At 37.3% G+C, this 22467-nt stretch overlaps 1 protein-coding gene across 2 annotated transcripts; it reads left to right on the top strand.

Annotated features, from left to right (window-relative positions):
- The first annotated feature begins 528 nt into the window (after positions 1-528).
- Positions 529-22431, top strand: LOC140986408 (flowering locus K homology domain-like). 2 transcript variants are annotated; one of them, XM_073454638.1, is made up of 7 exons: positions 529-676; positions 6212-6602; positions 17955-18207; positions 19690-19838; positions 19933-20211; positions 20796-20990; positions 22017-22431. In XM_073454638.1, exons 2-7 carry the CDS (start codon positions 6222-6224, stop codon positions 22191-22193), a joined length of 1434 nt encoding a protein of 477 aa, XP_073310739.1. In that variant the 5' UTR covers positions 529-676; positions 6212-6221; the 3' UTR covers positions 22194-22431. The 2 variants fall into 2 exon arrangements, with proteins under 2 accessions (XP_073310739.1, XP_073310740.1); XM_073454639.1 differs by having other exon boundaries at positions 535-676; positions 6217-6602.
- The last annotated feature ends 36 nt before the right edge of the window (positions 22432-22467 follow it).

Below are 22467 nucleotides of genomic sequence, written 5' to 3'. Positions count from 1 at the left end.
TAGCCTAATCTTTTTTTTTTAAATGAAATTACTTTTATTAAATAAAGTAAAAAGATAGTACATGTACAACTACTTTGGGCTTGATTTCTTTTATATGGCATGCTAGCCTAATATTTGGTTCTTGTGTGTATTGTTTTCTATATTATATTTGTGTTCAGACAAAGTGAAAACGGAGCATTAATTTCCAGAAGCATTTTTTTTTCTTTTATAGTTTCTTTGGAATTTCATAGACTTTATTGTTATAATTTTTTAAAATCTTATCTAGATTTTTTAAATTATAATTGAAATGGTTTATGTATCCAAATATTGATAGAAGGAACCGAACTCGTGATTATTTATTACTTGATCATTTATTTCACTAACTTGAACCAAGATATATATAATTTGTTTTTGTCGGAAGAAATGTTTGTTAAAAATAAGTTTCAAAAAGTCGAGTGTACGATTTCCTTGGCCGCGATACTGGAAAGCGCAGAACTTATTTCCTATGGATTACTTGGTCAGAAGTCGTGGTTTGGGGGATCAAATGGTAATTTCATATTACATAAATAAAATAAATGATAACATTTACACGTCTATTTGATTTTTCTCTTCGAGCGCCGAGGAGGAAATAAGGAAAAGAAAACCCTTCACAAAACCAAACAGATTATCTCCAAGTGATAAAATTCAAGAAAATCGAGTAAGTTTTTCATCAATTGAATTTCTAGGTCGCTGTGTTTTATGTATTTAGGGTTTTCGCTTGGTTGGTTCTTTTAATGGTGGGTTTTTTTTACTACTAGGTTGAATTCCTTATTCAACGATGAATTTGCTTTCTTTGATGAAAATTTGAAATTGGTAGTAGCTTGATATGATTTCAGCTCTGTTCTTTCTTTTTTTTTTTCTTCTTTTTTTGGTGTGTGTGTTGCGAAAACTAGTTAATTGGGAACTGAAATAGGTTTTGTTCAGTGTCGTATAAATTTGACGGCCTAATTAGAACGTGTGCACTTAATCCTTTTATCCATTTTGAGTGAAGTTTTAGACATGATTTATTTTTTCTTTTCAGCAACCTTGTGTGAGGAATTTGGTTTAGCATGATATATATTGCATGACGTTTAGTATATAATATTCTCATAATTCACTTGTACAATTTATTCTCTTTGCATTTTTTTAGTTTACGTTCAGTAAAGATGGGGCAATAACTTTAGGAATATAAAAGAGTTATTGGTCGAAGTGTTGATTTGAGGTTTCTCACTTAGGCTTATTGACTGGGTTAATGACGTAATTTAGCTGTATTTCATGTTACTAATTGCTATTTTTGCCATCTAACTCCATATGCGCGTCTATGAAAGAAATTTAGTAACTTCCTTTTTGGCTCCCCATAACTAGGAGAAGGTTCACATTTGATCAAATTATATTAGGTACTATTTTTTTGGTTCGAAGACCTAAATGTCATTAGATTGCTAATGTGATCTTTCGCTCTATCTAGTGATGTAACTGAAGTCTTTTGACGGCAGTTTGTGGCGACCGTGATACGTGATCCTACATAGTATTTCATCACCTTCGTGTTCTTTGTTTTTAACACTGGATGTGTTGGAATTTGTCAACTGTAACAAGAAATGATGGGCAATGAACACATTCCATTTATTTTTCCAGTTATGAGCTTAGTCACTTTAATGAATAAAGATTCCATTCTTTACATATCCTATTCTTTATCAGATGGCAAGACATTAGTGAATACATTATTTCCACATTATGTTTCATAAGTTTGAATGGCATTCTCTTCTTTGGTTTCATGTGGCAATTCGTTCTCAATCTCTAGTGAGGACACAACCTTTTTTCGTGTTTGACATGTGTATCTGGTACTTTTCTTGCAAAGTTGAATTTCAGCTGATCTATTATCAATCTAACGCGACATGATGGCTTATGCTGGCACTCCTTGTTCGATAATTGTTAAAAATGTTTGAACTCATTATTCTTTGCGCTTTGGAATCCAGTGAACACATCAAGCATAATTCTTGCATATATTAAAAAAGTTTTCCAGCTCCATTACTGATTCATCATTCTTTTCACAATAATATTGACATTTTCTATAAAGGGTTGTACTAGCGCCATTTTAACACTTGATGAATGTCGCGAGCCGCGAAGACGATGTGGGCCGAGAAGAGGTTGTGGGCAACAATGTAGAAAACAAAACATACAAGCCCAAGGTGTATCAATGTTTCACTCATTGGAAATCTAGGGTTAAAGATTGAGAAGCAAGAAGATTTTTTCCTTAGTTAATAAGGATAATTATTTCCTTGTTTTAACTATTTCATTGTCTTTTAAATTTCAGCATCTCTTTTGAGATTTGGTAGGATTTTCTTTCAGTTTGTTTTGGATGGCATCGTTAGTATATGTAGGAACTTGGTGGGAAGAATTAGGTATTGAGAATATCAATAAAAAGTTTAGTTCACAAGATCGGGTGGTTCTCTTGTTTTCACGAGCCCCAATTCTTCAATTAATTATAGGTCGCCAAGGTTGTAAATCAAAACGGCAGGAATACTATTCCGAACTAGGAGATTTCACTGTCCAACAACTCATAACACTATCTCAAACTCAGGCACATAACATATTGGTATCAGAGACAACTGTTATGGGGGACATCAGCAAGCTGGAATAGCAATTTGAGGCATTCATGAAGATGTACCATGAGGATAAACGTGCAACTGAACAACGACAGCGGGAGATGGCCGCACAATTGCAGGAACTTTCACTTAGTTTGACAAACACGTTCTGAACATCCGGGTGGGCACAGCGGGGAAAGTAGCTACAAGGACTCGCAAATTCCGCGACACGAGGACTCGAAGTGCATCTATGAGAGAGAAGGTCGTAGGTATATTCCAAAATACTCCAAACAAGAATTTCCTAATTACAATGGCCATGGAGACGCGTTGGGATGGATTCATAGGTACGAACAATTTTTTCAACATCAACATACACCGGAAGAGGAAAAGGTGGAGTTAGCATCCTTCCGCCTAGAAGAAGAAGAGCAAGTGTGGTTCCTAAATTAGAGAGAGATAGGCCGAACTTACAGTTGGAAGAGTTCAAGGCACAACGTAATCTCTGATTTGGCCCGACGATCCGCAACAATAAATTGGGAGAATTATCTAAGTTACGCCAAACAGAAACCATCGGGGAATATCAACGCCGATTCGAACAATTGGCTGCTCATGCATGTGCTCTCACCAGCGAACAAGAAGAGGAAATATTCATCAGCAGGTTAAGGGAGCAGATTGCAATTGAGGTGGAAATCCAGCAGCCAAAGGATTTTAGCGAGTGCAATGAGTCTTGCGCGACTATTCGAGCGAAAAGAAGGAACCCAAGCACCGCGCAAACCAAGGGTTAATCCGAGTTTGCCATTGTTTGTTAAAAATTTGAATCTAGCAGAGATGGAAGAGCGCCGATCATGTGGGCTCTGTTTTAAATGTGATGATATGTATGTCCCCGATCATCGATGCAAAAAATTATTTTGGTTAGAAGTAACCGATGAAGAAGAAGGTGAAGCAGAGGAATCATACGATTTGAGGCTGACAATACACGCTATTTCGAGGTCCTCACAAGCGCAAACCATGAAAATTCGGGGGGCTATTAATGGTGTTCCATTTTTGGTGCTCCTAGATTCGGGCAGCACACACTGCTTCTTGGACACCAACTTTGGACACCAACTTGGTCGATAAATTGAAGCTGCCGATAGGGAAACCAGCAACCCTTTGGGTGACAGTGGCCAGTGGTAAAAATTATTGTGCACCGGAGTTTGTCGTAATATAAATATCCAACTGGAGCGACATTCTTTCTGTGTGGAATTTTTCATTTTTTCATTGGGTGAATTCGGAGCTGTCTTGGGCGTCGATTGGCTCAAAACACTGGGTCATATCACATGGAACTTCAAGGATATGTCGATGAGATGTAAGGGGCACTATGATTACATTATGGTCTTACAAAAAGGCGGCACTACAACTAGCCTGCATTTATCTACGTTGCTTAACAATGAAGAAGACTCACAAGGACAGTTATCACATCTTTTGGAAGAATTTTCTAATATATTTGCCGAACCGGAAGGACTTCCACGTTCTTGCAGCGCCAATCATAAAATTATACTGGAACGCAGTGCCAATCCCGTCGTGGTGCGCCCATACCGATATCCTCATGCACAAAAAGATGAGATTGAGCGACAATGTGCTGATATGCTCAAGAAGGGTCTCATTCGCCCCAAAAATTCTCCATCTCATCCCCAGTACTTCTAATCAAAAAGAGTGACGACACTTGGAGGTTTTGTGTCGACTATCGGGCTCTTAATGCAAAAACCATCAAGGATAAATTCTCGATCTCTGTAATAGACGAGCTTTTGGAGGAATTTCATGGTGCAAAATATTTTTCAAAGCTGGATTTGAGAGCCAGATACCACTAGATTCTTATGGAACCAACTCCTCTTCTACCTTCCAATCAATCATGAATTCGGTGTTTGGGCGATATTTACGGCAATTTATTTTGGTTTTCTTTGATGATATCATAATCTACTGCCCAACGTGGGAAGACCACTTGTGTCATGTCGCACAGTTTTTTCGACATTACGGCAGCAACGATTTGTCTTGAAGCGATCCAAGTGTATCTTTGCCAGAAAGGAGGCGGCCTATCTAGGTCACGTGGTCAATCAAGCAGGGGTAAAAGTTGATGAGGACAAGATTAAGGCAATCACATAGTGACCAGCCCCGAACACGGTTAAAGGGTTGCGAGGATTTTTCGGGCTCACCAGTTATATCATAACTTTGTCAAGGATTATGGCACCATTGCAGCTCCCCTTACGCAGCTATTAAAGAAGAACTCCTTCAAGTGGAGCGACGAGGCTTCTCGTGCGTTTTCCCAACTAAAAACTATGATGACATCAATCCCTGCTTGCTTTGCCGGATTTTTCATCACACTTTGTGGTCGAGTGTGACGCGTCTGATACTGGGATTGGCGCGGTTTTGCATCAGAATGGGCGTCCAATTGCTTTCTTTAGCCAACGCTTAGCACGACGACACAAAAAGCTCCTTGCATATGAAAAAGAGTTGATTGGGTTAGCTAAAGCGGTGCGCCATTGGCGGTCATATTTTTGGGGCAACACTTTGGATTTTGTGGGCAACAAAATTCATATCACGAGCCGCAAAGATGACGTGGGCCGAGAAGAGGTTGTGGGCAACAATGTAGAGAACGAAACATACAAGCCCAAGGTGTATCAACGTTTCACTCATGGGAAATTTAGGGTTAAATATTGAGTAGCAAGAAGATTTTTTCCTTAGTTAATAAGGATAATTATTTCTTTGGTATATGTAGGAACTTGGTGGGAAGAATTAGGCGTTGAGAAAAATATCAATAAAAAGTTTAGTTCACAAGATCGGGTGGTTCTCTTGTTTTCATGAGCCACAATTCTTGAATTAATCATAGGTCGTCAAGGTCTTAAATCAAAACGGCAAGAATCCTATTTCGAACTAGGAGATTTCACTGTCCAACTACCCGTAACATGATCCCAAACCCAGGCACGTGACAATGAACAACGAATAATCTCTGTGACTATGTGTAACCTGAACTTAGCATAAATTTCTTGAATCCAAATCATGCTCTAGGTGGTTGCCGAAAACCATAAAACCTTATTGACTATAAAATTATGTTGCTTTCACATTTGCAATTTATGTTCTTGTAATCCTCCTAATAACTTTGAGTAGGATCTGTTTCAAGTTATCTCATTATATACTCCTAAAAGGATTTAACCGCTTTATATTTTACTGCGTAAACCCACCTACATCCCACATTGCTGAAGTGAAATCTTCCCGTGAGGAATAAGGGGTGACGTAAGAGTTGTTCAAATATCTGGACATCCAAAAACAAACCTGTGCAACTTACATTTCAGTTACACTGCTTTTAGCTTTCATTTCATAGCTTAACTGTTTCATATTTAAGTCATTTATTGTGTTCAAACCGTGTTAATGAACGTCATTTTGTGCATTACCGAACTGTTAGCATATTGATACGCAACTGACGAGAATTCCATTTTAGTGTTGTTAAGCCCAACCTATATTTTTAGAATTTATTTAGATTGTTTATTCACCCTCTCTAGATCAATATTCGATCCTAACAAGTGGTATCAAAGCAGGTTTGATGGATGTAACAAATATTAATTGTTTAGCTGAGCTCACATATTTTTAATGTGTCTTTCCAGCACAGATCTTATGGCTGAAATTGACCAGAACTTTTCTGAAGTTGAACATGCACATGAAAGCGACTATCAGCGTGAAGATGAACATGAATTTGTGCCCGTACTTGAACTACATGAAAATGAAAATGAAGGACACAAAAATGAATCCATAGAAGGTATACCAGAAAACATAGAATCTGATGAAAAGCAGGATGATGAAGATGTTTCATTAGCTGGAGGAGGTGCTGAAAAATGGCCAGGGTGGCCTGGGGAGACAGTTTTCAGGATGTTAGTACCTGCTCAGAAGGTTGGTAGCATAATTGGACGTAAGGGAGAGTACATAAAGAAAACATGTGAAGAAACAAAAGCTCGGATTAAGATTCTTGATGGTCCTCCGGGAACAAGAGAAAGAGCTGTAAGTAAATTGATTTTTAATGTGGTTAAAATTTTGCTATCTTGCTTTAAGTGCATTCTTAGCTCTAATTTGTATTAATGCATGTTGCTTTTTATGTATGCAATTTTTCCCAATATCTGTGCTTAAAAGTCAAGGTCTATTGAAGTTCATAAATTTGGTTAAAAATGTGACCGTCTTGTGTTTTCACCGAAAAGTAAGATAGACATTTATTTTTGGTTTCATGCATAGTTGTCAAAGACGAGCGCCTCTCGCCTCAAGGCGAGAAACACCACCAGGCGAGGACCCCAGGCACAACGATTCACTAAGGCAAGCCCAGACGCTCGCCTGGACTAGCCTTGGAAGTTCAAGCGCGCATGAGTGATTTTTTTAATTACTTGTTTAAAAGAAAAAGTTCAAACCTAAATCCTAGCAACCTAAATGTTGGAATCAGAAAAAGAGAGCGCTGAACAGAAGAATGAGGTGAGGGTATCTACATCCAAAACAACAAGAAAAAGACAATTTCACATCTTTAGAATGAAGAGTAAGAAGAAATTGACGTTGATCAAGAAAATGATAAAGACCAAGAAGAATACAAGTCCGAAAGTTCTGGGGACTGATGATTCGATGGAAAAAGATTAACTTGATTTGGATGATTCGAGAAGATTAACTTGATTTGGATGATTCTTGAATTTTAATCATGTTACTAATTACTATGAACTTATTAATTACTTTTTGTTTTGTATGACAATATGACTTAATTATTTCATATTTTAATATATTTATTCTAAGATAAATATATATATTTTCAAATTTATTTATGCGTGCGCGCCTCGCTTCGGTAAGGCTTGCGCCTTGCGCCTCAGGATCCATGGCTCTTGTATGCCTTGGTGTGCCTTGCGTCCTTAACAACTATGGTTATACTTTAAGGCTTATAAGGCTCAAGAACCAACCCAATACCTGGTATCTCTGACAAACCCTATGCATGGTATCTCTGCATGTCATCTAATGTTAATTTGTGTGACAACCTTCAGATGAGAGTCAGATCGAAGATTCAATTTTAAGTTTCTTCAGTACTATTTACAGAAAATCGGATGGGGAGGGGTGGAATATTGAAGGAATGGGTTGGAGTACTATTAATGGTGAGGCTGGAGAGGAGTTGGAGAGACCGTCTTCGGAGGAGATAAAAAAAAGTGTTTTGAGAGTGATGGATCGAAGGCTTTGGGTCAAGATGGTTTTACAATGACATTTTATGAAGAATGTTGGGATACGGTCAAAGGAGATATGATGAAAATGTTCCATGAATTATTTGCGGGAGGTGTTGTAAATGGTATCACTGATGAGACATGTATATGTGTAATCCCGAAGAAACAAAAGTTAAGGTTAGGATTTTAGGCCTATCAGTTTGATAACGAGTCTGTATAAGATTATTGCGAAAGGCTTATCGAAAAGATTAAAACGTTTTGAGTAAAATCATAGCAGATAATCAATGTGCCTTTATTGAAGAGAGACATGTTCTTTATTGTTGTCTTATAGCTAGTGAAGTGGTGAAGGATATGAGATATATTAAGAAGAAAACATAGGTGTTTAAGGTAGATTTGGAGAAGGCCTGTGATAATGTGGACGAGAGATTTTTGGAATTCGTTTTACAACAGAAAAAATTTGGAGAGAGATGTAGAACGTGGATTAAGTGATTTGTATCGCCTATTTCTTATTCGGTCTTTATAAATGGTAGGCCGAGAGGCGAATTCAAAGAGGAGAGATGTCCGAGTCAAGGGGACCAACTTTATCCTTTTCTGTTCAATCTCGTTGTAGATGTGTTGGGTAGATTGGTGGATAAGGCTAAGACAACGAACGAGGTCCGGGGACTGGAAATTGGTAGAGAGAAAGTAGAGGTATCACATTTAATTTGCAGATGATACTTTGTTCTTTGTTAAGACTGACAGTAAGTTATGTTTTATTGGAAAATTTGAACTCATTCTGTCAGATGTCGGGTTTAAAGATCAATTTGAAAAAGAGTGCATTGTTGGGTATTAACTATACAAAAGTCGAATTGGAAGGGTTGACTGCGGAGATTGGATGTAAGAGGGATGAGTGGCCTATTAAATATTTAGTGGTTTCTCTGGGGGAAATTTCTAGGGAATCAAAATTTTGGGAATATGTCGTGTTTTAGATGTCGAAGAAGCTAGCGAGCTGGAAGAAATTATTTTTATCAAGGGGTGGCCGACTATGTAGCACGGATACCTTAAAAAAATTTTTTTTTGAAGTATCGGATACCGATACGACACAGATACGGATACGACACGCGGATACGCGTGTCGGATACTTCAAAATCCGTGTCGTTGACTTTGTTTAGGGTTGACCAGTCGGATACGTTTTGGACACGGCCAGGACACGCCATGGATACGGCGTGGATACGTTTTTCGGATACGTTTGGGCAAAATTGCAAATATTTAAAAGTTTTAGGGGTTAATTAAAAATTAAAATTTCTAAGGACTAAAAGAAAAATAATTTAAAATAAATTAGGCTGAGCTTTTAAATCCCTAAATACATTTGTCAGTATCTTTCATTCTATTTTTGCTCAAAATATTATATTTATCTCTATAATTTTTACTTTTCAATACTAAATTTATATAAATATAAATATATATAATATTTATATATATTTTAATGATTGTCGTATCCTAGCCGTATCGTGTCTTATATTTTCAAAATTTGACGTGCCGCCGTATCCGTATCGTATTCGATACGATACTCGTACCCGTATCCATGCAACATAGGTGGCCGATTAAGTTTGATTTCAGCAGTGTTGAATGATTTGCCAATGCACGTGTGTCTTTTTAGAGTACTGAAAGGTGTGGCGATGGTTATGGAACGATAATGAGAGATTTTTTTTGGGACGGAGCTGATGGAGATTCACACTGCCATTTGGTCGCGTGGGAACATGCCTGCAGACCGAAAGAGAGAGGGGGGTTGGGTATTTGAAAAATATATTTGAGGAATAAGGCACTTTTGCGTAAATGGTTGTGGATATGCTTTGTGATGTTGGAGTCGTCGTTGAAAAAGGTTATTAAGAGCCAATATGGGTTGCAAAATAATGGATAGGATGTGGGCTTAGCCAAAAATGTTACCTTCAGAAGTCCCTGGAAATTTATTTCTCTAATTTACTCGGATTTTCATCTTTTATTGAGGACTGTAGCTAAAGGGGGGGAAAATCATTAGCTTTTGGGAGGATAAGTGGATGGGTGATTCTTCGTTTAAGGACCTTAACCGAGCTTTATTTCTTTTTTTTTGATACGAAACTACTTTTCATTATAATAATAGTGTGGATTACAAAGGATAGTAATCCTAATAAATTAAATAAAAATTACAATAAAAACAGACATCTTAAATCAACAACAAACATAATTCCAATCCCTAATCACATCCGCAATAAGTAAATGTTTGAACTCCGGTAACATCGTTGTCCATGTCGCGACCCTGAGTCTGATCTTTGCCCATACTTCGTCCAGAGACGCTGCCGAATCCGCAAACACTCTATTATTCCTTTCCAACCACAGAGTCCAAAAGATGCAGTGCACCGTCAAGAGCCAGAATCTGTTATTCCTTCTTCCGTCTGCCATAGTAATGTCCATGATAAACAATTCCCGAGCCTTTCTTGGAAATGTCCAGTCGAAACGAAGTTCTTGCAGAACTCTTGTCCAAATTGCATGTGAAAAAGAACAGTGCACCAGAATGTGGTCTTGGTTCTCTTCATGTCTCCGGCATAGATTACACCATTGCGGTCTTAATGCGCAATGAGGCCACCTTTTCTGCAACATGTCGCTAGTCGGTAGTTTCCCCAACGCCACTATCCACGAGAAGACTTGGACCTTGTTCGGGATTGGTATTTTCCAGATATTTTCATGGTATGGAAATGAAGGAAAGCTGTAACCGGGAAAAAAGAAGCATAGAAAGACCGAACAGAAAAACCCCGACGGATCCCCCAACCACACTCTAAAATCAGTCATACCATTCTCCAACCTAACCGTGTCTAAAATCCCCAATAGTTCAGCAAATTCCTCTAATTCTAACTCATTTAAAGGTCTCCTGAAACGCAAATCCCACTGGAAAATATTATTGTTCATTCCCAAAACATTTACCTCTAAAAAACTTGTGATTGGTTTATTGACGGTTGAAGAGATTAGAAAAAGAGATGGAAAACGATCTTTGAACGACAAACCACCATCCCCCAGATATCTTCCCAAAAACGTATCAAGTTCCCCCCCTTTAAAACCGCCCTAATCAATAATTCAAAAGTCGAGTACGATCGAGAAATAAACTTCCAGGGGCTTTTGAAGGTAGAGTTCCTCGCCAACCCCACATCCCAACCATTATCCTGAAGACCATAGATACTCTTGATAACTCTTTTCCACAACGAGTCTTTTTCCACCGAACATCTCCACCACCACTTTCCAAGAAGTGCTTTGTTCGTCAAGCATATATTCCCCAACCCTAGTCCTCCCCTGTCCTTTGGCTTATAAACTTGTTTCCACCCAACGACATGGCAATGTGTCTCCCCATCCGCTCCGTCCCACAAAAAATCTCTCATCAATTTTTCCATTTTTTTCGCCACCCCAATTGGCACTCTGAAAAGTGACATGTAGTAAGTCGGCATCGCTCCTAAGACTGCCTTAATCAAAGTGAGACGACCACCTCTTGAGAGGAAAGACTTGTTCCAACTTGCCAGTTTCTTAGACATTTTTGATATTACGGGCTCCCAAAATTCAGCAGACTTGGGGTCACCTCCCAAAGGTGCCCCAAGGTACTTTATCGGCCAATCCTCTCTTTTGCATCCAATTACTCGTGCCATTTCCACAATTTCCTCTTCCAAGACATTTAAACCCAAGACAACGCTTTTTTCCAAATTGATTTTCAGTCCTGATTTAACAGTGAAGTTATTGAGAATCTCCAAAAGTGCTAAAAGATGCCCATCCGACTGGACAAAAAACGTGTCATATGCGAATTGGATATGAGATATTTCGATTTTTTCTCTCCCCACCACCCGTCCTCTTACCTCATTCACTGTCTTTGCCTTATCAACCAACCGACCCAAACAAGCAATCACAAGGTTAAAGTGAAAAGGGGATAGTGGATCCCCTTGACGAATGCCTCTCTCCCCCTGGAATTTTCCCCGCGGTCTACCGTTGATGAATATTGAAAAGGAAACATTGGAGACACAACTTTTAATCCACGACCTCCATCTTGTCCCAAAACCTTTCATTTGCATCACATAATCAAGAAAACTCCAATCAACGTTGTCGTAGGCTTTTTCCAAATCAACCTTAAAACCCCAACCTTTCTTTTTTTTCTGCGATGTTCTTCAACTATCTCATTCGCTATCAGACAACAATCCAAAATTTGTCTTCCCTTAATAAAAGCGCACTGACTCTCTGAAATTGTCTTTCCCAAAACATTGTTCAATCTATTTGCCAAAACCTTGCCAAAATCTTATACAGACTCGTTGTCAAGCTGATTGGGCGGAAATCTTTAACTTTGGTTGCATCTTGTTTCTTTGGGATAAGTCATATATAGGTTTCATTAGTAATGGCATTAACAATGCCACCGTTAAAAAATTCAGCAAACACCTTAACTACATCCGCTTTTACCGTATCCCAGTTCATCTGAAAGAAGGCCATTGTAAATCCATCCGGCCCTGGTGCTTTGTTCCCATCACAATCGAAAACAGCCCTCTTAATCTCATCTTCAGAAAATTCAATCTCCAACTCCTCTGCTTCATTCGTATCTAATGGACACCATTCCAAACCATCGAAACCCCCACCACCTACGTCAGATTTCCGGTATAGATTTTTGTAGAATTTGACAATGTTTTCCTCGATCTGTTTATCTTCCGTAATCAACGACCCATCTTCCAACTCTACCTTTTCTATTAATGATCTGTTTCTACGATTGTTGAGTAAAGCATGGAAGAATCTTGAATTTTGGTCACCTTCCCTTTGCCATTTCACTTTTGCTTTTTGACTATCCATTTGAAATTTTCTAAATGACAACACCTCAAGTTCCGTCCTCCTTTCCTTTCTTAACCACCTCCGTGTATCTAACACCCACATCTCCAAAGACCTCCTTATTCCATTTATAAACCTCGGCCTTCATCCCCTTGAGTTTCGACATGAACTTAAAACCTTCCCATCCCCGAGCAACCCCATTATTCCACCAAGAACTCACCAATTCTTTGAGCTTATCCTGGGATCTGCGTTTTAGAAGGGATTTGAGTGATGTTGAAGTGTTTCAGTTGAGTTAATTGTTAAGGGTCTTAGATAGTGTTAGGATGGATGTGGGTGTTGCTGACATCAGGGTTTGGAAAAGAGATTCTTCAGGATTTTTTTCTGTTAAATATTTTTATGAGTTTTTTTTCTCATCAATAGCTTTCCTTTTTTCTCTTACTTCCATTCTATTTTGGAAGTATCGATCCCACATAAGGTTCAAGTTTTCTCGTGGATTGTGGTTCTGGGAAAATTGCTGACTTGTGATATGTTGCAAAAAAAATGGCCTCAGTGTGCAGTCTTTCCGAATTGGTGTGTCCTTTGTCAAGATGAGGAGGAGACTCATGACCATTTGCTTCTGCACTGTTCTTCACGGCTTTTATCTGGTCCAAAGCTCTGAATGAATTGGGTTTTGTGTGGGCAGCTCCGAGATCAGCGCATGATATGTTTGTTTTTAATACTGAGTGTGATCTTGGCAAGAGAGGTGGTACTTTTTGGAGTGTGGCAAGAGAGGTGGTGCTTTTTGGAGTGTGGCAGTTCATTGTATCTTTCGGTCGATCTGGTTGGAGCGAAACAGAAGGATTTGGAACAATTTAGCAGAGTCGGTTGACGAGTGTTGGGAAAACATAAGATTTAGAGCTGCAGTTTGGATTAGGAAGTTGTCAGATTTTAAACATTTGTCGATTTCAGATTTGGCAAGGGATTGAAGATTTATTTTTTGATCATGTGATTAAATCGTTGTTTTATCTTTTACGTACTTGCGGATATCTTATCTGCCTTTTTATAACTTTATTCTAATCTATCATGATAAATATAGTTTCTTATAATAAAAGGTTAATTTGTGTGACTACTTCGGATAATCGTGTTGTTAAACAACTGTATAATGTATAATGAGATATTTTAGTGAGACAGGTGAGAGATATCCAAGGTAATCAGTGGTCTTACAGTCTCGAGTTCTTTAGGCACTTAGCAAGCGATACAATTTTTAGTTTTTGTTTTTTCACGAATTATCACAATTGCATACTTCTTTTTTTTTTTTATAAGAAACGATATTTTATTAAAAGTATTGTAGCAAATTACATCAGTGGACTGAATGATGAGGGACATGAGATGTTAATTTTTAATGGTAAACATAAGACCAATCTCTCAATAAGTCAACTATGGAGACATTCTTGAATTCTTCATGAGAGCCCATCCACACGGCAACTGATATCTTAATTTTTTCCAGACATTGTTCTCTTGTTTCTTCTTTGTCATCAAAAATTCTTCTATTTCTTTCCAACCATACTCTCCAGCATATGCCCTGAACCACGACACGCCAAAAAGTTCTTCCCCTGATGCCTGTAAGTTGTCCTAGGTCCATAGCAAATAGGTCCCTTGTTGATTCTGGTGTCACCCAAACCAACTCAAGTTCTTTCAACGCTTTAGCCCACAAGCCACTCGCGAATGGACAATGGATGAACATATGATCCTGAGTTTCCGAATCATTTCTACACAGAACACACCAACTAGGACAAATAGCAATGGTATGATCCTATGACGACACCTATGTCCTATACATATGTTAAATCCATTTATTTAGCAAGGTTGTAAATGGCGGGAGGCGGTGGCGGGGCGGTCGGTGACCGCCTACCACCTTGGCCGCCTAGGCGGTTGGATTTTTTTAAATATTTTTTTTTATAGATAATCAATCATATACAATCATGCAATATAATCACAAATAATCATTATTTTTAATGTAAGATGTGTAATTAAATAATGTTTAAGCACAAAGAAGCTTCATACAATATAATATCATCTAGATAATGTGCAAATAAATATATAAATGCAAATTAACAAGATAACTAATAAAGATTTATCATCATATTAATGCTATTATGCTAACAAAGTAATATAATTATTTATACCAAAAAACTAAGTTTAAATTTCAAAGTTTCAATCCATTATCTATCGTTAGAACAAGTACAAGACTAAACATAACGAATCTTCCAAATCATCTACATATGCACCCAGTGTGTGGTGGGCTTAGTGGTTGAGACTTGAGAGTTGAGAGTGAAAACCAAAAGTAAAAACAAGAAAGTGGAGTGTGCAAGGGTTTGAGATTTAAAATTAGTTGACTTTAACTAAGTTTTTAAAATTTGTTGACTACAACTTAAAAATATTGACTGGCCGCCTCGCCCGCCTCCTCGCCGCCTCGCCTGCCTGCTCACTGCCTCGACCTGTCTCTCCAACGCCATATAGCTTGGGCCGCCTAAAACAGCCGCCTCATAGGTAGGCGGTGCGGTAGGCGGCCGCCTCGACCGCCATTTAGAACACTGTTATTTAGGTAAAAGGCATAGCATAGAATTCTGAAGTATTGAAACAAGTGATTTATTCATTAGTGAACTAAAAAAGTTTCTCAGACCATGATGTGTTGGTTGTATGTCGCCACCAAATTTTTCGGAAAAGATTGAAATTGAAGTTCCTATTCTGCCTCATATATGTAGTGCCCACGAGGATTATTGTCGACACAGAATTGCAGAATTGACTGAACCCCTATAAATTGGTGATAATGATAAGAATATTAAAGTTGCCGAAGGGTTTCTTACTTCAATTTTGAAGCATGTGTTATAAGCATGTTCTTTTCAGTCACTTTGAATGCTGCAAGGGTGAGTCTTCTCCCAAATTTCATATTTTGGAAATTGACCTTTGTGTCTGATCTCTTCTGTTGCTCTTCATATATATCAGCTTACCGATATACTGAATATCTTGTTTGTGATCAACATCATCTACCACATAAGTGATACCATAGTTCCTTTCTTGATTTAGATTAATTAACTAATTTCTTTGCAGCCGGCATTTTCGGAGGATAAATAACTTATTGGTTGAAGAATTAGCTGCACGATGTAAGAAAATGTCTATAGCAAAATAATTTTAAAAAGTTATCTGTATATATCTTGCTTCCTGCTATTCAATCAATAAGGATCGGCCTCTTAAAAAGTTTGCTACTTATCGCCTGTCATATACCCCCTGGTTTTTTAAAATAATCTTATACGTCTTTTTATATGATGGATCAACTGTTTTTAAAATTGACAAATCTTACCTGTGGTAATTGATAATTACTCATAACCACTTAATCTCCATTTTCCCACTATGGGCCATCTTGGTGGTAAAAAAAATTACTGGCATTGATCTCAATTATGAGAAACCAATATATAAATTAAAATGAAAGAAGCATACATATTAATATAAGCACTAGTATTAATATTAACCCTGGAAGTGAATGTTTTCTTATATGCAATGCAATAACAGCTTAACATTAAATTTTAACATTAAAAAAATGCAAGTCCCTATTAGAAACATACTACTACAGACTGTGTGCACACACCAACCTATAGCTTTGACATAAATAAATATATCACTGAAAGTATAGGAAACTTATTTCAACTCATTTGAAACAAGAACAATGGATGGAAAGAATATGATTCTAGTTGTTCTGCTAATGACCCTATGGTTCTACTTATTCTGGTATTCACTCTGATTGAACAAAGAATAATACAGTACATGGTTTTGTATAATAATAAAGGGTCCAAATGCAATATAAAAACAGAAGATCACAAATAATACCATAAAAATATGGATTGAAAACTGTCTCAAATTCATTATCTTCAAAATAATATCAAGTAACATCTTGTGGAGTCAAAAACAGCTTCTATGCGTGCCTCTTGGCCGACTTCTTGTCTCACCATTCAAGTCATTGATTTTTACGTCTAAATTGAAAAAAGGTCATTTGTGATCTTGAAAAAATTTTAAATCTTAGGATTCTCGGTAATTATAAGTTTTTCATTGATGATATTCTAATATAAAGATCATATACTTGATTTTGACAGGCTGATTGGGATGAGATTCGAGGGTGAACTATGATTTTGAGTTTATCATTGAGAGATTTTCACAAAGGGGTCTGTGTTAGCATGTAGAATTGATTTTCTTCTTGTTGTCCCATCAGTTTTACCAATCTTATCTTGTGATGAAAGGCTAAGATTACCCTTTACGAAAAGCCTGATACTCCTCGGCATGTATTTTCTTGGGCTTGTAGAAGTGACATTTTAGGCATTCTTTGCGTCTCATTCCAAGCTAAAATTATTTATGCCCAATGGCCTATTGTCAGCGAGAGTATTTTTATTTTCTTCTTATGGTTTCTCTTGTGGTTTTGTTTTGTCAATCAATTTAATGGTGATGGAATTCATATCACCATTAAAAATTCGCTTAACAAACTTTGCTGAAGACTTCTATCATACAGATATAGACATAGTTGTTAAGGGCTCAAGGCGGACTAAGGCGCAAAGGGGTCTTGGAGCCTGAGGTACAAGGCGAGGAGCGCGCCTTATTGAAAAAAAGGCGCTCTATTAGTTTTTCTGAAAAATATATTTGTTTAATGCTATTATATGACAAAACATTATTATTGAAATAATTAATATAAGCAAAAATATATCATATCACAATAAATATTTATTTACTACTGCTATTTTAAGGTAAACTACATATATTTTGAGAATGCAGTAAGAAAATCTTTAATTATTCGCCTATTTTTGCGTTACATTTACTTTTCTAATCTAGAATTCTGAGATTTTATTTTTAGTATAGTTCATTCAGAAGATATAAATCGTGAGATTCCTTGTCTATCATTGCCACATTAGATATCCTTCTACCAATCAATTTTCTTTTTGGTTATTTATCTTGTTGGTCGGCCTTTTGATTTTCATTTTTCAACTTCATCAGCATAATGCTATCTTATGTTTTAAATACCAGCTGTATATCTGAGTCTGTTTACCTTTTCTTTGGTTCAAGTTTTTGTATACTAGAATTAATTAAATTACAGTGATGACCATCCAACAATTGAGTTTTGGTGGTTAAATGGTGGTTCTTTGTTTTGTCATATACATTTTGATGAGATTATTTTATTAATGCCAACACTCGAAACTTTTTTTAGATAAATTTTTTCATCATTGTTTCGGATGCTGTAGACTATTTACGTTAAGATGTGTATTTGTTGTTTCTGATTATTCGTTCAAATCTTACTGTCTAAGCGTTTGTTGCTGTTGGTTAGTTACTGATACCGGCCTTTCTTGGACAGGTTATGATATCTGCTAAGGAAGAACCAGAGGCCCCTCTTCCACCTGCGGTGGATGGTCTTCTCAAGGTTCACAAGCGTCTAGTGGATGGGATAGAGAATGATCCTTCTCATCCTGCACCAGGTTTAGGAGGTAAACTCTCAACAAGACTGCTCGTTCCGGCTGCACAAGCAGGGAGTTTGATTGGAAAACAAGGCACAACAGTCAAGTCAATTCAAGAAGAATCTAATTGTATTGTTAGAGTCCTCGGAACAGGTTTTCACTTGGCTGTACTGTCTATTACCTGCTTTGGTCAATTTGAATTGCGCTTGTGAATTAGCTCTTTTTCTTGTGTTGATACTATTGTCTTTATGTCTATACGTGCCAGCCCGTGAGGTAGTTTTTAGTAATATCTAGATGATAATTTCATGGTTCATTGATATTCTATCATCAATCCCAATTTACCCAAATTTTCCATACTTGTCCTTTTTTGTTTGAAAGCATTTTTGCGCCTTCTTTAATTTGGAAAGAATTAGGTTATTCGTGTTTGATACTTAATTTGTTTGTGTTCATACTGATTAAATGCCAAATGGTTGATTTCCATCTGTGCAGTCTAATCTTCTTGTTATTTCACCACATAAAATTTGGGATATTTGGGGGAATAACCTTGGTCAAACTTTATTTTTTAAAAATGACACTTTCCAAGTGTATTTGATGTTTTCAAACATATGAGGTCATTTTTTTAAAAAAATATTTGACCAAAGTTATTTTGCTAACTACCCTTGTAAAATTTTGTAAGTGTTGAGTTTATATCGAAACCTATTTTTTGAACAAAGTCCTTCACCCCATGCTTCATGCAGAGGAAATCAAAGTGAATTTGTAGTTATGTTGACTTGCTACTTCTTCGAGGCTTAAGATAACCTAATTCTTAATCATATCTTTGAACTTGACCACATACCTGAGATTATATATCTCCCCAAGTCCTGAAATGGTGGAGTGAGGAGACAACAAATCAGGTGGTGATTCATGGAATAGATGTATTAACGAATTGCATCTGGTAGATTCATATTAGCCAAAAAATTATTCTTTCCCTGAAAATAAAAGCCTCGGGAACCTGTTTATGTTTAACTCAAATTGAGTGCACCCATTTGACTGAAAGCTTGGTGGAATGCTTCACTTAAGTAAAGGTCAAAAGTTAGCGGAGGTAAGAGTTCATAACTCATTGGGACTTATGATTTGTTCTTAAATGCAATGCAGTGGAAAATTAATTCATGAAAGAGCTGATTCGTTGTAAAAACTTGCTTGGTATTATCAAATTTAGTTCTAAATGTCTTGGAATAAGAGAAAACCAAAATATAACTCGTAATACTTCGGGTTCATCAGATTAAGTTTTTTAAGTGTTTTTAAACCTCGGAAGTTCATGTCATGCCAAATGTCGTAACCATCTTTAGGCTGTTTTTAATTGTTATGTTGGCTCAATGAGCTTATACTATAATATTACTCCAGTAGAACCCTGAGTTTTGGACAACCCGAGCTTGGGGAAGAATTATTTGCAGAAATCCAACCTGCCAGCATGTTGAATGATGTGGTTATACAGGTGGTAGTATTTCTCTCGTTTTTTTATATGCACCAATGCTTGTTGATTATTTCAACCTTTTCAAATAGAGATTTATGCAATATGCCATACCAGCTGATGTGTTGAACGCGCAACTATGTCAGAAATCTTATACATTCTATATTTGGCATTATTATCTGCAGGAGATCTGCCACTTTTTGCTCTTCAAGATGATAGGATTGTAGAGGTAGTAGGGGAGCCTCCAGGCATACATAAAGCAATGGAATTGATTGCTAGTCATCTGAGAAAATTTTTAGTTGATCGAAGCATAATACATGTATTGGAAATGCATGTAAGCTTTCTTTTCCGTAGAAGTCAATTGCAGACAAATTTTTGTTCAATATATATTATATTTGTTGGATCTGGCTAACTGCTGGTGGTGTTAGATGCAAATGCCTAATTCTCAGATGGACCACATGCCTCCTGCCCATTCTTGGGGTCCTCCGCCTCAAGCTTTTCAGCAAAATGCTCCTGCAGGTCCAGGATATGGAGCTAGCCCTAATTTCATGCCACCACCTAGGCAGTTTGATAATTATTATACCCCCTCCAACATGCCGCCTGTCCCGGAAAAACAATCTCATCAAGGAGTATCTGCCTATGGAAGAGAAGCGCTGGTGCCAGCACATTCGTCAACCTCCCAAACGGCTCAGTCAATAATTACTCAGGTTATCATTTTCCTTTTAGTATTTGGCTTTATCACCATCTATTTAGGAAAGTAAATTTGGAAGCCTCAAGATAGCTGTAGCCTGTAGTGCTTTGAATGGCAATTTTTTATTTTATTTTTGAATTTGTATCCAGGGATGATTGGCAGATCCTCTCTCATCTATGATTTAGCTAGACATTTCTAATTTACTCCTTCGATATTAGCTTGTGTTCACTGGAATGAGGTAAGTGCTCCGCAAGAGAGAAAAGAGAACCTGCCAATCTAAGAATGTGCCTGGTGTCTTGGTTATGGCCGACTAGGTATTATTTAGAGAAACTAGATTTTTCCTTATCTTTCCCCCATGTTGCAAATACATCAGGATTGCCTATCAACAACTTTCAATTTTAAGCACATGAATACTTTTGCAAGTGTTTTAATTGTTCCCTTTGACAATAATCTCAACGCACTTCATCCTAATGTGAAGTCCTTGATTCAGAGGCAACAAAGATGTATATCTCAATGTGCACAATCTGGGATGAGAATGCTTATGCCCAAGGTGATTGTGTATCTATTAAATAAATAATTTGGAGCTTGGTATGTTTGCAGATTACGCAGCAAATGCAAATTCCATTAGCTTATGCTGATGCTGTGATCGGCACACAAGGTGCAAATATTAGCTATATCCGACGGGTTAGTGGGGCCACGGTTACTATACAAGAAACCAGGGGTGTTCCTGGGGAGATGACAGTTGAGATTAGTGGAACCGCTTCTCAAGTCCAAACAGCTCAGCAGATGATTCAGGTAGCAGTGTAGCACTGTAAACCATGCTTTAGGGATCGGCCTTCTAAACCTTCATTGTTCTTTCCATATTTTTGATTATCTTGCCTTTCAAGTTTGTAGCATACTCGAATTTTCTGGTGTTGCTTTATTTCTTGTCTTTTTTTTTTTCCTCTTTTGACATGATATTTAAGTATTCGATGAATTGCAATTTTATAGCTTGAAGATATTTTCTAGCTTGTCTATTTGGGGGAGAAAACTGAAATGGAGAATTTATCAAGTGTAGTATGGTTCAGATGCTTATTTGTTTTTAGTTGGAACTTCATGAGTTACGTGGGAATGGTATTTATAGGTAAGGTAGAACTGTAGATGATGTCACCGTCTTTGGGAGCTGCTGCATTTCTTGTTCTCTCTTTTTTTTTGTCTGATGTTAACTTTTTGTTGACATTTATGATCTAGTTTATTGCTGTCCTAACAAATGAACCGAAACCTCTAAGCTGTTAATTGGTACAAAAGTGAATTGGAAAACTCTTTTTTTCGCATTTGAAGATAGAAACATCTCGCATAAACAGTAGCACTTTTGGTTCCCTTGACTGTTAGAAAATTTTTCAATGATTCGAAGACTGTTGTCATGGAGAAGGCTCTTCAAAGTGATATGACCCTTTGAAAGGTTGTATCTAGTGAGAATGGCTTGTTCTGGTATTCCTAATCCCACAGGGGAAAGGCTACCATGATAGCATATTAAGATAAATAAATTGCTATATCGTGAGATGAGGTGAAGGACCTCTCAGTAGCTTCTGTTTTTTGGAGAATAAGTAGCTTCTTCAATATCATTAACATTCTATTTTGTTATTCTGATACTGTATTGGTCTGGTTTCACATTGGGCCAGTTCTATAGTGAAGTGATGCACTGATCATGTCCCAATCACACTTGGGCAAAATCATATTATGTGCTTTTGCTGTTTTTTTTCCTGCCTGGTCACTTAGTCTGCACATTTGACTGTGTTGATGTGGTCAATGAGGTTGACTAGTTAAATAATATCATTGCAGAATTTCATGGCAGACGCTGCAGGCTCAACCCAGACACAATACGCATCATCGGCTGATCAGACTTTCAATTCTTATGTTGCTCATGGTTCGGTATACACATCTCCTCCTTCGAATGCTAGCGTTGGTGGGCAAACTGGAGGGTATAGCTCCGTGTATGGGGCTAATTACGGATACTGAATTTGGTGAGGTTCTGGTTGTAGTGAGTCTACCTGGAGCCATTCAGATAAGATTGCCTAGAGAAACTAATCATCCAACTACTATAATTTGCAATATTGTACTTTTTTTTCCTCTTAGAGATTTGAATGATGTTAAAAAGGAACCCATCTTACAGGCATTAGGTTACTACCAACGATATACTTTCATGTATTCCCATGAAGAGCCCTTCTTACAATCGGTAGAATCTCATTATTCTTTTGTTCTCAGATATCATACTGGTTTTTTGACCGACGTT

Source organism: Primulina huaijiensis, chromosome 10 (genome assembly GCF_012295235.1).
Source record: "Primulina huaijiensis isolate GDHJ02 chromosome 10, ASM1229523v2, whole genome shotgun sequence".
Lineage (NCBI taxonomy): Eukaryota > Viridiplantae > Streptophyta > Magnoliopsida > Lamiales > Gesneriaceae > Primulina > Primulina huaijiensis.
Note: the sequence above shows the minus strand (reverse complement) of the source record. Positions and strands in the feature narration are given on the sequence as shown.

Coding starts and splice junctions, on each gene's coding strand:
- LOC140986408 (XM_073454638.1), top strand. CDS start 6,222: ATGGCTGAAATTGACCAGAACTTTTCTGAAGTTGAACATGCACATGAA. Junction 6,603..17,954: donor CGGGAACAAGAGAAAGAGCT/GTAAGTAAATTG, acceptor TTTCTTGGACAG/GTTATGATATCTGCTAAGGA. Junction 20,991..22,016: donor CAGCTCAGCAGATGATTCAG/GTAGCAGTGTAG, acceptor ATATCATTGCAG/AATTTCATGGCAGACGCTGC.